Below are 14,086 nucleotides of genomic sequence, written 5' to 3' on the forward strand. Positions count from 1 at the left end.
TGAGGCAAGCAAAGGATGATGGGAGACTTTGAAGTTCACCGTCATGCAGACAACTTTTAACGCTTAACACTTTTCAAAAGTTAGCACCACCACATTTTAAAGCTAAGTGCAGTGATTGGGCACGAGAGCTTCGCAACTTTCGCGTGAAAGGTGCCACTTTTCAAATTATAAAAATTTCTTCCATCGAGTACAGCTATTTCATTGACAATTCACATTTCTCGTAGGTGCGAGAACCACTCATACTTAAAATTACGAAGAAGGGCCTTGAAGTGTGCAGGACAGAAATATCAGAATCTTGCTGCACCCTCTCTATAACCATCCACTTGGCAAAATATTGCACAGTCAGCGTCAAATGCTCACGGACTATAGGATCTGAAAGAGCTTAATATATTTTCACAACCCAAGCATGCAACAGTGTATTCGAATTTCTGCTCTGCACAAGCACATGGAAACAACACAGTGTTGCAGTTTTACTGACTATGGTCGCAAACTGCTTGGAAATTCATTTTCTCATATCTCACGGTCTCAACTTTTGACACCGACCGTACAGGTGTGCAGCCAGGAATTTTTTTTCATCCCGTACTTGTCTGGTTCATTTGTTCAAAGCATATGAACCTTTGTTCTTAGGCAATGTGCCAGGCATAACAGGGAGCAGGGTGCCGGCTGGACAAATTTAAAGGTGGGGGGGGAGCAGCTTCCCTTGGCTATGCCACTGCAACTGTACTAACTAGCCATTCATGCATTCATGCTTAGAATGCAGTAACCCTCTTGGCACCAAGCTATGCTGCAGGGAAAGCTGTAATTTCACACAGCAATCTTAACAGGATAAAGGCATGCTATAGAAAGAAAATAAAAATGTCACAGGAGTCAAAGTCTGAAGAATGTAGAAAAACAGACTGTGTATAATTTATTTCAACAACAAATACTCGCCACAACATAAATGCCAGCAACAATGAAAGCATCGCACAAATGCTCAATTCGATGACAAATGCAAGACTCGTACAAATTTCTCTCATGTAGAAAAGAAATGCATGACAAGACGCAAGCTTCAAACACCGAGTGACACAACCAGACAAACTTGACTAAGTATCTGTGTCCTTGCAGTTGTTGACCTGCACAACTTGGGACCTATAAGGTACGAGACAGGCTCTAGAAGAGTCCATGCATAGATAGGTACCAGCTCTTTCGTTTTTCCCACTGTTTCACGGACAGTACATGATTGAAACACATTCTATAACCTGTATCTTCAAACTTCCTTTACCCAACACCACACTTTGAAAGTGGCAGGTAGTAGTGTACCCCGACTGAACCCTTTAACGTACTTGAGCATTTTTGAACTCATTCTAGTGAACTTAAAGCGCAGTGACTGTATTAAAATTAAAGCACAGTGACTGTATCAGTTACTTCGGTTAGCACAGTAACAGATACTAAGGACTAAGTAACTAGAACTAGAGTGAAGTTCTAGTTCTACAGACTCTTCTATAAATAAGAGTGCCAGATGTGCATGATTGCTCAAAATTAAAGCACAGTGACTGTATCAGTTACTTCAGTTAGTACAGTAACAGAATAAGCAATCGTAACTAGAGTGAGGTTCTAGTACTACAGACTTTCACATAAACGGGAAACCAGTTGTGAATGACTGTTCATCCTAACCTGCTTGCTGAACTCCCCTCAAATTTCACAGATAGTACCACTTTGCATGAAGTTTAGTTAAACACCACAGCTGTTGCCGTGTTTATCATCTCACATTCTTCATCTTAGCCTCCTGTGCTGCCCACAACCAAAAATCGGAACCAGGTTGCCCAATTCTCTGCTCTCCGAAATTTAGTGCCACATTTTTGGGCATTACCCACAGTTTTGTCCACAATAAATCTCGAGTGGATGTCTACAGTGACGCCATCTGCCATGGCTAAGGTGAACACAGTTTTTTCCCCATTGCCGTAACGGATGCCACCACCATTCCGCTGCATCAGAATAGGAAATTTGAGTGGCATCGCCGACTTACGACGAAATTGGCAATTAATGCCCGAAAACATGGTATTAAACTTTGTGCAAAGTGGTATACCCTGTGCAAAATTTGAGCAGTATTTAGTTTAGCAGATAGGGTCGCATAGACCTGGCACTCATATTTATGACACGCAGCAGTTCACTTGAACAGGAAGAAACTAAAACTTCATTCTAGTTCTCATTATTTAGTTCTTAGTAACCAAGCTCTCCCAGTACCTACTCAAAGGCCCTCAAACATTTTTAAAGAAACTCCTCACCATAAGAATTGCCTGTGAGCATTAATGTACAGCAGCACACAGCGAAGTCAAAAGGTGGAACTGCTCTACACTTAGTGAGGCCGAAGGAACACTTCCAAGCTGAGTACCATTCATGAATACTGGGATATACGGACACGACAAGTCCAGTGACAAGTGTGCGTAAGCAGCTTATCTCGAAGGCACCGGGTTTGGCTTTTGGAGGTCATGTTGACGAAACGCTTCCTTTGAATTCATCCGTTTGGTCCAAGCATAGCCTTAGAGAGATCTGAAACAGACAAAAAGAAAAGCTTGGTCATGAATCTCGGCAGCAGAAGTTTAGATATGTTGAGCAACATAACTCAATGGTAGCAATAGTTTGGAACCCTGCTTCCACAATTCAAACAGTGGATAGGACACCCATGCAAATTAGTCTGTGCACAAAAGAACAGATGATGTAGGTGAAAGCCTGCAGGATGATTGGGCTAAGGACAGGGAGAATAATGCACCTCCAAAACCATGATTGCACACTTTGTATTAAGAAAGTACAGTATGGTTCACTATTTTAGAAAACACCAGACTATTATTCAAACTAAGCTAACTTGGCCACACCATCAACCTAATGGGGAAAACACGCTTAATGTGTGTGTAGGGTAGACCTACACAGCTGAACCTTATTGTAATGAAGTCACACCCAACACGAAAATGTTTGTTGCATCCGGTCTTAAAAAGTAAATTAAAATCTAAGGTCTTTAAATCTGAAACCACTATCTGATTATCAGGCACATCATAGTGGGGTACCGCAGTGTAATATTCGCCACCTAGTGTTTTTAAACGTGCTCCTAAACCAAAGTACCACAAGTGTTCTTGCATTTTGCCAACATCGAGAAGTGGCTACCATGGCCAGGATTTATGTTGCAACTTCGAGCTCAGGAGCACAACGTCATAACCACAAAGCTACTGTGGTGGGTATATCCAATGTTCATGACAATGTTCATGTACATATTCATTACGTGGCGATACTGGCGTTCAGCATTTTAGCTTTACTTCATCATATCTGATAATTTCTTATAGCAGTGTTTGTTACGTCGAGGTTTCACTACAATGGTAAAAATTTATTGCCAAGCTCTTTGTTTCAAAATCAAGTTCTAATCAGTATGACAATACAGTCGTATCCACTTACAATATTCAAGTGCCAAGAAACTCCCATTGTTATAACTGAGTTGCAAGAAAAGGGCATAGGGGACAAACATCCAGACATTTCATTTAGACAGAAATAAGCACAGTCATTATAGCATTATGTTATATATGCAGCACTTACATCATTATCAGTTTTAACAATACTCGAATGCAACACTGAGAAGCTGCCACACCCTGAACTTTCGTGTGTTTTATGGTAAAATAAACCGTTTCCTACAATGTCCCAATGCCACACCATTGGCTATAATAATTAAATCCGGATACTGGGTGTCTGCATTGAAAAGAAAAGGAACTCGAAAATCCAGGAAAAGAAAAAAAGATGTGAGCCATCTCGCCAACCCCACTTTTGTGCTGTGTACCTCCGCATTTGTGCCTCGCACACCCACATTGCAGGCTTTAGTCACCCCTCTCCAGTCTCCCTTTCACTCCTCTGACCTCAATGAGATCTTGGAAGGGAGATGGGAGAGGGCTGCAATGAATGATTATGCCTTCTTTTTCCTTTTGCAGCGCACACCTGTAACCAGAGTTAATTGTTAACTTATAACAGATAACACAGCAAGGGAGCATTGTAATAAGCAGTTTATTTTGCCACAGAAGATGTACAAATCTTGACAGTGTATCGGCTGCTCATTGTTGTACCCAATATATTGATGAAACCGGTATCGTTATAAGTGGGTTTAACTCTAGAAATATTGTGTTCCCTGTAACAGTGGAACTAACTGTACATCAGTCATAAACACAGCTGTCATTTTGACTACTGTTACGCCACTGAACCTTTAGATACCCTCTAGCAAGTCTGGGTAATTGTACTGAAAAATTAACAGCATTAAGTGAAACTATGAAGAGCTAGATTAATTGCATGCTTAAATGACTATGGAAGAACATGTTCCTAAGCTGTTTCCAAATCCCATTCTCATCAAAACTGAGCACAGTTGTAAGGGAACACCTGATCTGTACGAAAGGACAGATTCTTTGGCAGAGGGCTATGTAGAAAACGCGGCACTGGTGAATGAGGATTTACATCACACTTTTGCAATTAATGTTGCTATTGCCACGCGTACACTTGCAAGAACGAGGGCTTGGGCCTGCTGGTCTTCCATGAAGCGAGGTGTCGTAGTGTGGATACGAGGGAGGAAGCGCTAGTCCTTTGTCCCCCCTATTTCCGTGCTACAACATGTTGCATCATGCATACATTGTTTTACTTTCTGCTGGTGAGCACTCTTGCCAGATAATCCCTGTTGTTAACGTCATCACTCGGTGCAAGACATGCTTGTTTTACCTGAAATTCCTTGAGCATTATGACCATTTAAAGAGAGAGAGGGGCATGTCTAATCGGATTGCTGACATAAAACAAATAGTGTTGTATTACTACAACCTTGAACGTATGCGAAGCACCAGTGAGTACTCTACAATGTACAATGACATGCGTATCATTAGCAGACTGACTTGACCTGCAAGGTCAAATTCTGGTTATGCTCGCTACTACTACTGTTATTTGAGTGTGGCTTTTAATTCTGTGCGCAAGTTCACCCAATAAAGAGCTTGATTACCGACTCTCTTTGGTAGCTCTTCCACCTCTTCATGAATACAACGCCACAGTATAGAGATTAGGAGTACCCCTTTGTATTGGGATGTCCTGTACATGGGGCAATGCTCTGAAAAGCGCAATTTTGTAGAAACATGCTGACTTTTTCGAACACGTAAACGCATCAGCTTACTTCAGAGTTCCAGATGTCGCTGAAGGATGCGTCCTTCCAGGTCCTGGTGCACCTTATTGACCTAGGAGACAAAGGCAGCAGCAGCAGCACATCAATTCCATGCAGCAGGTATGAATCATTATGTGCACAAATCTCTGCTCCAAAAGGTTTGAGCATAGACAACCATTTGCAGCCACACTGCAAAAAAGCTCTACAGAAACCGTGTCCGATATAGTACTCATTACATACGCAAAAAAAAGAGTTACTTCTAGCCAAAATGCTTCTCCTGAAGAAGCTGCTGACCCAGCCGAATCCGAGGAGCCCGAACGTAAGCTTGCTGAAGCTGCAAAAATGACGATGCGCGTCTTGGGGCCACTCGGGCACCGCCAATCGGTGTGTCGTCATCCCATGCTACTCAACCCTTCACATTACGTAGATGTCAAGTGCAGTTGAGTCTTACAAATTTTATTCTGCGACTTCAGGTTGTATGCTTTCCCAGTTGGCATAATTTTTCTTGCATTTTTTCCCCAAAACATATGAACAAGCATATCATATTGACCGCAAATAAAGATGGGGATGGCAGAAGGGAACAAAAACGACAAAAACAACTCTCCCGTCGTCCCCACCTCTATTTGCGGTCAATATGATATGCAGTAAACACCAACTAGGCCAAACTGAAGTTCTGTATGAATTACGTTTTACTGTACATAGGCGATTCACGTCGACATATTGGTAGTGCACTTCATTCTAGGATACAATTCTCTTCAATGCTGGCACTGTAGCAGAAGGTTCCACAGAAAAAAGTAAAAGCTACCTTATGGCTGTATTGCTTGATGCGCTGCTTCAGCGTCTTGACATGGTCCTCGTCCGGAGCTGCCTTGGGGTCGGCACCATGCTGTTCCAGTTCAGTCTGGAAATGGCCCAGCTTTCGTATTCTGTGCTCGTAGTGTTGCAGTTCCTCCTGCATCATGCCGGAGGCAACATGTGGTTAGGAGGGGGGGTCCTGCAATACCCTTTAACAAAGTTGCAAGGAAGTTGAGAAAGATGTCAATAAAGCTGACGGATATAAGTGCTACACAGTCAAATCTCGTTATATAACAAAATGGGTTGGAAAGAGTCACGAGTGTAATTGAATACTAGTAACGGCAGCGTTTCCTACAAAAAATTACTAAAGGGAAATATGGGGCTAGTGTCTATGGGGGGCTGCAAACATGGCAGTTTATGGCGTAATGGTGGGCAGCATGTCAACTTGCCTAAACTTCATTCTTCTGTCTTCAAATGGCCTTAGGACTTTGCTAATGCATCATACTCAATAAAATATGCCACTACTATATACACACAACAGTTTGCAATAATTATGCATGTGCATAATATCGTATTACCTTTTGCGTTTAGAAAAATATTAAAAATTTAGGAAGATTAAGTGTAATTAGAATAATGTTCCAAGAACTTCTGAAGCTACGAGCACGATGCTTAAATCCATGTACAGCTCATCAATGCTATCATAGATTAACTATTGTAATGCCCAAGTTCAATACAGTAATTTCATTACAAAACTATGGCGATTAACCTCGAAATTCGTGTTGAAGCCCACACATAGAAAATCCAGTTTTAACCTCTTAAGAAGATGCGAGCGTAAGCAATTGTTTTTTTCTGCTGTTGTTTAGAAGCACCTGCTCATCGCGAATTAAATTGGAGGTTTGTGGCACTCCAGTGGCACACTCTAGAACACCAGTAAACCGAGCAACTGTCAAGAACACGAGAGCTACAACGACCTGGATGCAAAGCAGTTTACTACGGCTGCAGTGATACGGCAGAGCACGCACCACATACTGGAAGAATTGATGCACGCCTGCTCTTTTTGCTTTTGCATAAAGCCCTACCTTGAGAGATTCCAGTTCCGAGGGCGAGAAGTCTCCCTGCTGGGCGAGCTTCCACAGTCGCTGGACTTTGTCCTCAGCGAAGCCGCCCTTGCGCTTCCAGGCATCTTCGGCGCGGCTGCTGAGCTTGCGGTACGAGTCGAGCAGGGCTTCGTGGCCCTGCTTCTCCAAGTCGCCCGAGAGGAGACCGTTCTGCCGTTCCTCCTCGCCCAGCATGTTCAGCTCCACGTCGTCTGGTGCACACAGAAAGGTAAGTTAGGGTTAACTGTTACTCCCGATGGCTTTGCAGTAGGCAGCTTTCATGACAAGTTCCACGATACACCCGCTGCCACAAAGCATGCTGGTAGCGAGTAGCAGTCCTTGGCATGCTGAAGAAAAACTGTGGTAAGATGCCCGTTGTGTTTGAACCATGATAAGTCCACTTATTCCTTGGGATCGTGAGGCAGGGAAGTGGGGAATGAAAAGATATTACAAAAAGAGAGGGATTGAACAGACTCACGCCCACAACTTTCCCCGAAAATTCACTGGGCCATTCCACAATGGCATTCTCCTCAACATTCCCTTCAGTGTTTGCCTTGAAGCCAAGTACAGCAGAAAAGCAGCAAGGAATACTGTTTTGGCATCAGTAGGGTCTCTTCACAAGTGCTCTGGTGAGAGTCCTCCATGAAAACACCAGGGGTCGCAAGAGAGACCAGTGTCCCCAAACCTCATATCTGGCACTCGCTTAAGTGGCCCTCTGAACTCTTCAAGCTTTCTAGAAAGCACAAGATTGTGTTTTGTAGGCCTAGAGTATCTGAATAAATGATGGGATGTTGAGTCTCTAAGTTGCGCACCAGCCTTTATGAGGATGCAGTAGTCGAAGGCCCTGGCATAACTTTAAAAACATGTGGCTTTCTAACATGCATCCCCATCTTTATGTGTATTTTTTGCACTCTTCCCTCACAAAAAGTTGGCTGTTGCAGCCCAAACTCAAACCTGTGATCTTTTCCCTATTGTATAATGAATGCACCACACGCCATTACTGTAACACAGCACAAATGCTACATCAAAATCAAGCAACAATTCGTGCATTTTTTTTTCTGCTTTCAATATGGAATGCACAATGACCAATCTTATTTTCTGAACTGCAAAGCAAGATGCATGTAAAGAACTATCACATGCAGTGAGATTGCCACAAAATAAAGTGCATTTTAGGACTCACTGCCCAAATCCTTTCCATCCTTGTCTTGTGTGGCATAGAACTCGTCGATCTTGTCCTGATGGTGTTGGAATTCTTCTTTGAGCGTACGCAACTCCTGATCTGCACAAAATTCAAAGTGAAGTACACTATTGACACAATATTTAAGTCACATGTTCAATGTGTTAGAAGAGCAATAACTACGATTCAGCCATCGGTGAACCATGCTGGTGTACAAAGACAGCATTGTTCAAGAGGTAAAATGGAAAAGGCACTACTATAGAACTCGAATTAAAAAGCAAAGAGGCAATGGAATAAATATAGGTAAATGGCAGTATATCCTTGGTTAGCAATGAAACCTAGCTAACCTTAATGTACTGATCACTCTGTGTCAGATGTTGAGGCTCTGATGCTGCGGAAAAAACTCATTTCCATTTCCAAGACTTACACGATCAAGTGTTTAACAGAAGTCCACCTAGCGAGTGCTTGATTTAATTTGCAATGCCATTTCACAGCCTCAATTTCATGCATGCATCAAGTTTATATGACTACAACACAGTTCCAGAAAGGCAAATTAGAAAGGCTTCTCCGCTAAGTAAATTGGAACTTTCAAGTTTAATTGGCATGAGCACTGATATACTGTACAATCGTACTAAACAGAGTTGCTTCAGAGTCAGCATAAAACTACAGTGGGGTGCCTTGAATTGTTTGAATAACGAAAAAAGGAAAGTAGGACTATTTGATTTCTCAACCAAACTAGGTTACTGCAGAAGCTGCAGCCGTCGACTGTCATAGGAACAGCGACAGTAGTCACAAATACGTTTGCCAGTACTGTGGCATTGAAACGTACATTAACCATTACCCATGGACACAGAGTACATTTCAAGAGCAAGAACAAAAAGCCGAGAAAATATCTAGAGTTTGAGAAACACGACACAGCACACCCACCGACCACAACATCTACACTTTTGGACACCACAAGTGCCTGAAAAAGATTGCTGGCATTTGGCGATAACCAAACCGTTCGAATACGAAAGCATCCAAAGTAACAGAAGAAAACTATTTGCTTTAAAGCTGCAGGAAGAGCCAAAGAAATGAATTAGGTTTATTTAAGGAACAATGCACTTGAAGGCCTACATTTGTTGCAGAGAGGATATTTAGACAGTATTTGTTGTTTCACTGAGAAACTAACCGAGAACAGAGCTCATAACTGGCACATCTGCAGGTGTAGTCGAGATGGCTATACGTAAATGCCAAGTCATTATATGTGTACTGTCCTGTGTTGCGCCATGTCGCGCAAGAGTCTCCCATAGGCTTCATATTGTGCAACTCTGCGGGAGACTTCGAGAAAAAAACACACCTGCGCTAGAAGTACAACAGAGTGGGGATTTTCACATTAACTCTCATTCACAGAGGGCTGACAGGGCCTGAAGCCTTACAGTGATGACAAGTAAGGCCAGCTGCAATAGTTTGAAATTTGCAAGAAAGTCAGTTATTGTAGGTTTGCATTCTGCCTGAACTTAAGGCAAGGAGCAATGTGGTGGTCGTACAAGGAGGTCCCTACCGCACCTTTTGATTTGTGAGCATATATGCTTTGCCTGCGATGTGATTCTGTTTTTCTTTAGGGCTGTGGGCTTCAAAAGCCTTTGTCTCTGGGAATACATTGGAGTACTTAGATGCGACATAGCTGGTCTTTCATTGCAATGAGCAACTCACCACTGAGGCCTGCCTTTTGGACTTTCATCCAGAGCTTGTTGAGCTTCTTGTCCCTGAACATGTAGCCTTCCTTACGAGCTACATTTGGGTGCTCCGTCGGTTCGTCTTGGTGGTGCTTGAACTGATCAGACAGGTCGAACTTGTCCACGATCGCTGCATGAAGGAAGCGACACAATTGAAATCATAACTGCAAGTGATTCAAGTGTACTGAAAGTGCTCAGAGTTACAGCTGTATGCACCCATACAGATTCACAGAGGTATCATTATCATAGGAAACAGAAGAGACACTTAAAGAAGTGCAGCAAGGGCTCTCAAAGGCTGACTCTGGAAGCATACAAAAACTGCCTCAAGGAGGGTTTTTGGACTTTAGTGGATGCTAATGCTGTTACAATGTAGAAGCACGTAAATATTTTACGAGCTAAATATGTGCATAGATCTACAGAACTGAAAGGCAACTTTGCATTGTCTGAGTATCAGCATATATGAAAAGGCTATTAAGGAATGCAGCCATGTATGTTGAAATGATTAAACAAGTGCCAATTGGTGGCAGCTACATGCTATACCGCAAAGTGGAGTACAACGTAGTGAGTTAGCAGCCTAATGCCCTTTCAGTATGAGTCTTCGTGTTCGTTGCTTGCACACAAGTCATGCTGCGTAGCTAAAGATGTAGTACCTTTGAGCTTGCCTCGAAGTTCAGCTTCCTTGAGGCCATCTTTGTCCTGGCCCATCATCTTCTTCCAAGCAAGTTCTTCTTTGTCTTGCACTTTGAGGTCGGCAAACAGCCCCTTCAGTTTGGCATCGCTTAGCCTCTGTTCAAGAGTGGTTGAAAAGCAAGATATGTGCTCACACGTAACCACACTCAATGTCTTCCTTTTAAATATAGCATTCAGATGGGGAGAAACCTTTCCAGTAAAAGTAATAGTACATGAATCGAGCATGTGCCATGCCTCCTCCCCTTCACCCCCCCACAGGCTGTCTCGCACAAATCAAAACGTAACGAGGTTTAAGACGTGGCACCTCATACGATATCGCCGCCTCGCAAGTTATTGAACCGAACTTCCTTCCGTACCTCGCCGCCTTATCTACATCGACGACGTGCACGTTTTAATAATGACAGCACAGTCGCTGAAACTGTAGAACCTAAACGAGAGATGAGGGCGCAGAGGCACCGAACAACGCTTTAAAAGGCCTTGCAAGACGCTTCTTTTTAAACCTGACATATACACTGCAGCGGAAAAACGGCGAACTGCTGGAACCCACGACTTAACTAAAAGCTCAGAGATGTTGAAAATGTTGAACAATCCACGTTTCCAGCTAAGTGCCCCAGAATTTTCGGGTGAATCGGCAGAGTTCTCGGCTGAATTAACGCACGATCGGCGAGAAGTTGAGGATAAAAAAAAGAGCAAGCTTTTGTGCGCTTATCCGCGAGAAGTTGAGGATACGAAAGAAAATGCAAACACTTGTGCGCCTCATCCACCCGGATAGATATATGCTTCAACGGAGCACTGCTTACCTTCTGCGCCTTCTCCCAAATTAGGTTGAGTTTGTGCATGCGAAACGGTTTCTTCTCGGCGTCTGCGGTGGGTGGCGGCCCAACTTTGTTCAGGGCTTCGCTGTACTTGCTGTGGGCTCCGGCGAGGCAACTCAGAGAGGCCAAGAACAACGCCAAGAAAACGACGTTGCGATACATTGCAGCCACGCGGAGCGTTTCGTCGGAGCTATACTTGAGGGTGTTGACTAGATGGGAACCTTCGGTTGAAACGTCGGTCTCGAACTTCGGGAGCTACGCCGACCACGCAGCAAACAAGAAGGAAGACCACCAGAATCGTGCGTCGGCTTCGCCTCACCACTATTGCACGCTTGCGGGAAAAGCCACCTACCAGCCACGTTACGTCATGCCACGCCCACCGGGGCTTTTGCGAGTAGGTATGGTAGCCGGCGCCCTCTATAATAACTATAATGTTTGGTAGTGACTACAGTGACGGGGCCCGGCACTTTAACATCTGTACTACAGTGACGGGGCCCGGCACTTTAACATCTGTACTACAGTGACGGGGCCCGGCGCTTTAACATCTGCCCTGCAGTGACGGGGCCCGTCTCCACTTTAACATCAACACTGTAGCGACGTCAATGGCCGCACTTCTTTCAAACAGCATTCTATGCAAACAACTTCGAGCACTTCACGGCAGGCAGTGAACCTTATTAAGGTCCTAAGGAGCGACTCCGAAACTCTCTTATGAGGGAGGGGCCGCCGCGAGCCGCTCCCACGTTGGGACGGGCAGGCCGTACCTGACCGCCTCCTCTCACTCTTCCGTGGTGTGATGATCGTGGTCCCGTAACGAGGGACACCGCCAGAGCATGTGTTCTAAAGGGCAGAATGGACCTCCGCACGGACGCGGCGTTAGGTTGCCCCTGTGATCCACAACGGCCGCTGCGAACCGGTCGGACGAACCGTATTGGGCGACGTCGACGAACGCGACCGATCGTGGATCGTCGGCGGCGGATCCGAGAAGTGCGGCCGCCCGGGCCCGGCGTCTGCCTACATTGCGTTGCGGGTGCATGTTGTGCGGCAACAGCGAGACCGTGACGGCCTCCCGCGACCACGCGTCGAGCGCGCACCGCCCTTTCCTGACGGGTTAAAGTCCAGCGCCTCCAGGATCCGCCTCCCCGCAGGCGAGGAAGCGAGCCTGACAACCTGGACTAATTTCTGTGACTCAACCTCATGGAAGGTGTTGTTGACCCCCAGCTGCATGAGCTTCGTGGTGCTGGCGTCTATGGGGATGCCGAGCACTTCACGGACCGCGATATTTTATTGCAGTACTGTCCCCATTATATTTCACATCCGGACCCAACCACTAGCTTGCGGTTATTGGGTCCAACAATCTTTTGCGTATGCACTGTAACACCTATGATGATTATAATAAAGAAAGAAGGTTCACTGTAATGGAAGGGGAATGATAAAAAACACATAAAAAAGGCACGGCACATGTTCCTGCTTGTGTAACGCCAGACAATGAATATTCTACTGAATTAAGAAAAAGAATCAGTGGGTCGCTTAGAGAACCGATAAACATGCAGTTCGATGAAATTTGAGAAATAATGATATTGAAGCTTCCAATACTTTAGAAGAAAAGAAAAAGAAAATTAAGACTGAATCATCACGACGGAACATCACAATTCGCCGTAGGCGTCGAATACCCTAGCTATAACGAAATTATTTTTGAACAGCTCCGATAGTGTCCATGCAACAATGGTTGCTTGCGTACTGTCAAATGCGCATATGCTGCGGCATAAAGCTCAGGCACGGTGCGAAAACGTGCTCGGAGCGAAAGCGAAACATCGTGCGAGGACATGCATGCAGACGCGAAGTCGGTCACCGTGAACCCGCGCGATCGCTGCATTAACTGTTATGCTACATTTAGTTACACAAACAGCCATCCCACCATAAGAACATACTTCACATAGTTTTCTCGGCGATTGCTTACGTTTCACGCAAAACGGTTCGGGGGAATCGATCGCGGCGACCGCGCGCAGTGTACCAGCTTACTGTACGTAGTAGGCAGATAGCGTCTGTAAACCATTCTGTGCTTTCTGTTTGTCCAACATTATTATTTTAAAGGTAAAGTACTGCCATTTCTAGAGTACTTGCGCAATTGTTCAGGAGTGCTGCCGCGTAGTATGTTTATTTAGCGCCGACGCATGTGAGGCGCTTCCAACAGATGGCGACTCCGTAATCGCTCCCAATACCGACATCGTGACCGCCCCGTCGCTGCAGTGCTGTTGTTAAAGCGACGGGCCCCGTCACCGTAGTGTAGATGTTAATGTACCGGGCCCCGTCACCGTAGTGCAGATGTTAAAGTGCCGGGCCCCGTCACTGTAGTCACTACCATAATGTTTATACAGAGCGCACGCTGCAGCGGAGCAACGGGCGCGAATTTTCGACCGTACGTTTGATACCACTGAAATGAAAACGTTTTGCCTTTTCAATCCGCCTTTTTCACGGCACTACTGTCACCACTGCCAGGCCTGAAACCCAAGCTACGACTCTCTCTCTCCATTTTTTGCCGCTGTGCTCTGAAATAAGGACATCAGCTACACTGGATATATCACGACTGTGCACATGTGAAGAAAGTGCGTTAAAAAGCGAGTTTGCAAAGCAGGAGGAGGAGTGCGGGG

General features: G+C 44.8%; 2 protein-coding genes across 2 annotated transcripts in view; one reads left to right on the forward strand and one right to left on the reverse strand.

Annotated features, from left to right (window-relative positions):
- Positions 1-2,264: 2,264 nt before the first annotated feature.
- On the reverse strand, positions 2,265-11,776 carry LOC139049077 (alpha-2-macroglobulin receptor-associated protein). The gene is made up of 8 exons (XM_070524287.1): positions 11,424-11,776; positions 10,584-10,719; positions 9,911-10,063; positions 8,219-8,317; positions 7,021-7,250; positions 5,952-6,098; positions 5,159-5,219; positions 2,265-2,529 (listed from the first exon to the last, which is right to left on the reverse strand). The coding sequence occupies exons 1-7, from the start codon at positions 11,598-11,600 to the stop codon at positions 5,160-5,162; spliced, it is 1,002 nt and encodes a 333-aa protein (XP_070380388.1). The 5' UTR covers positions 11,601-11,776; the 3' UTR covers positions 2,265-2,529; position 5,159.
- The window catches only part of DNAlig1 (DNA ligase 1), a 38,758-nt gene continuing 31,799 nt past the window's right edge, over positions 7,128-14,086 (forward strand). Inside the window, exon 1 of the mRNA XM_070524286.1 lies at positions 7,128-7,267. The gene's annotated coding sequence lies outside the window, so the exon portion shown is untranslated. The remainder of the gene's footprint in view (positions 7,268-14,086) is intronic.

Source organism: Dermacentor albipictus, chromosome 8, assembly GCF_038994185.2.
Source record: "Dermacentor albipictus isolate Rhodes 1998 colony chromosome 8, USDA_Dalb.pri_finalv2, whole genome shotgun sequence".
Classification (NCBI taxonomy): Eukaryota; Metazoa; Arthropoda; class Arachnida; order Ixodida; family Ixodidae; genus Dermacentor; species Dermacentor albipictus.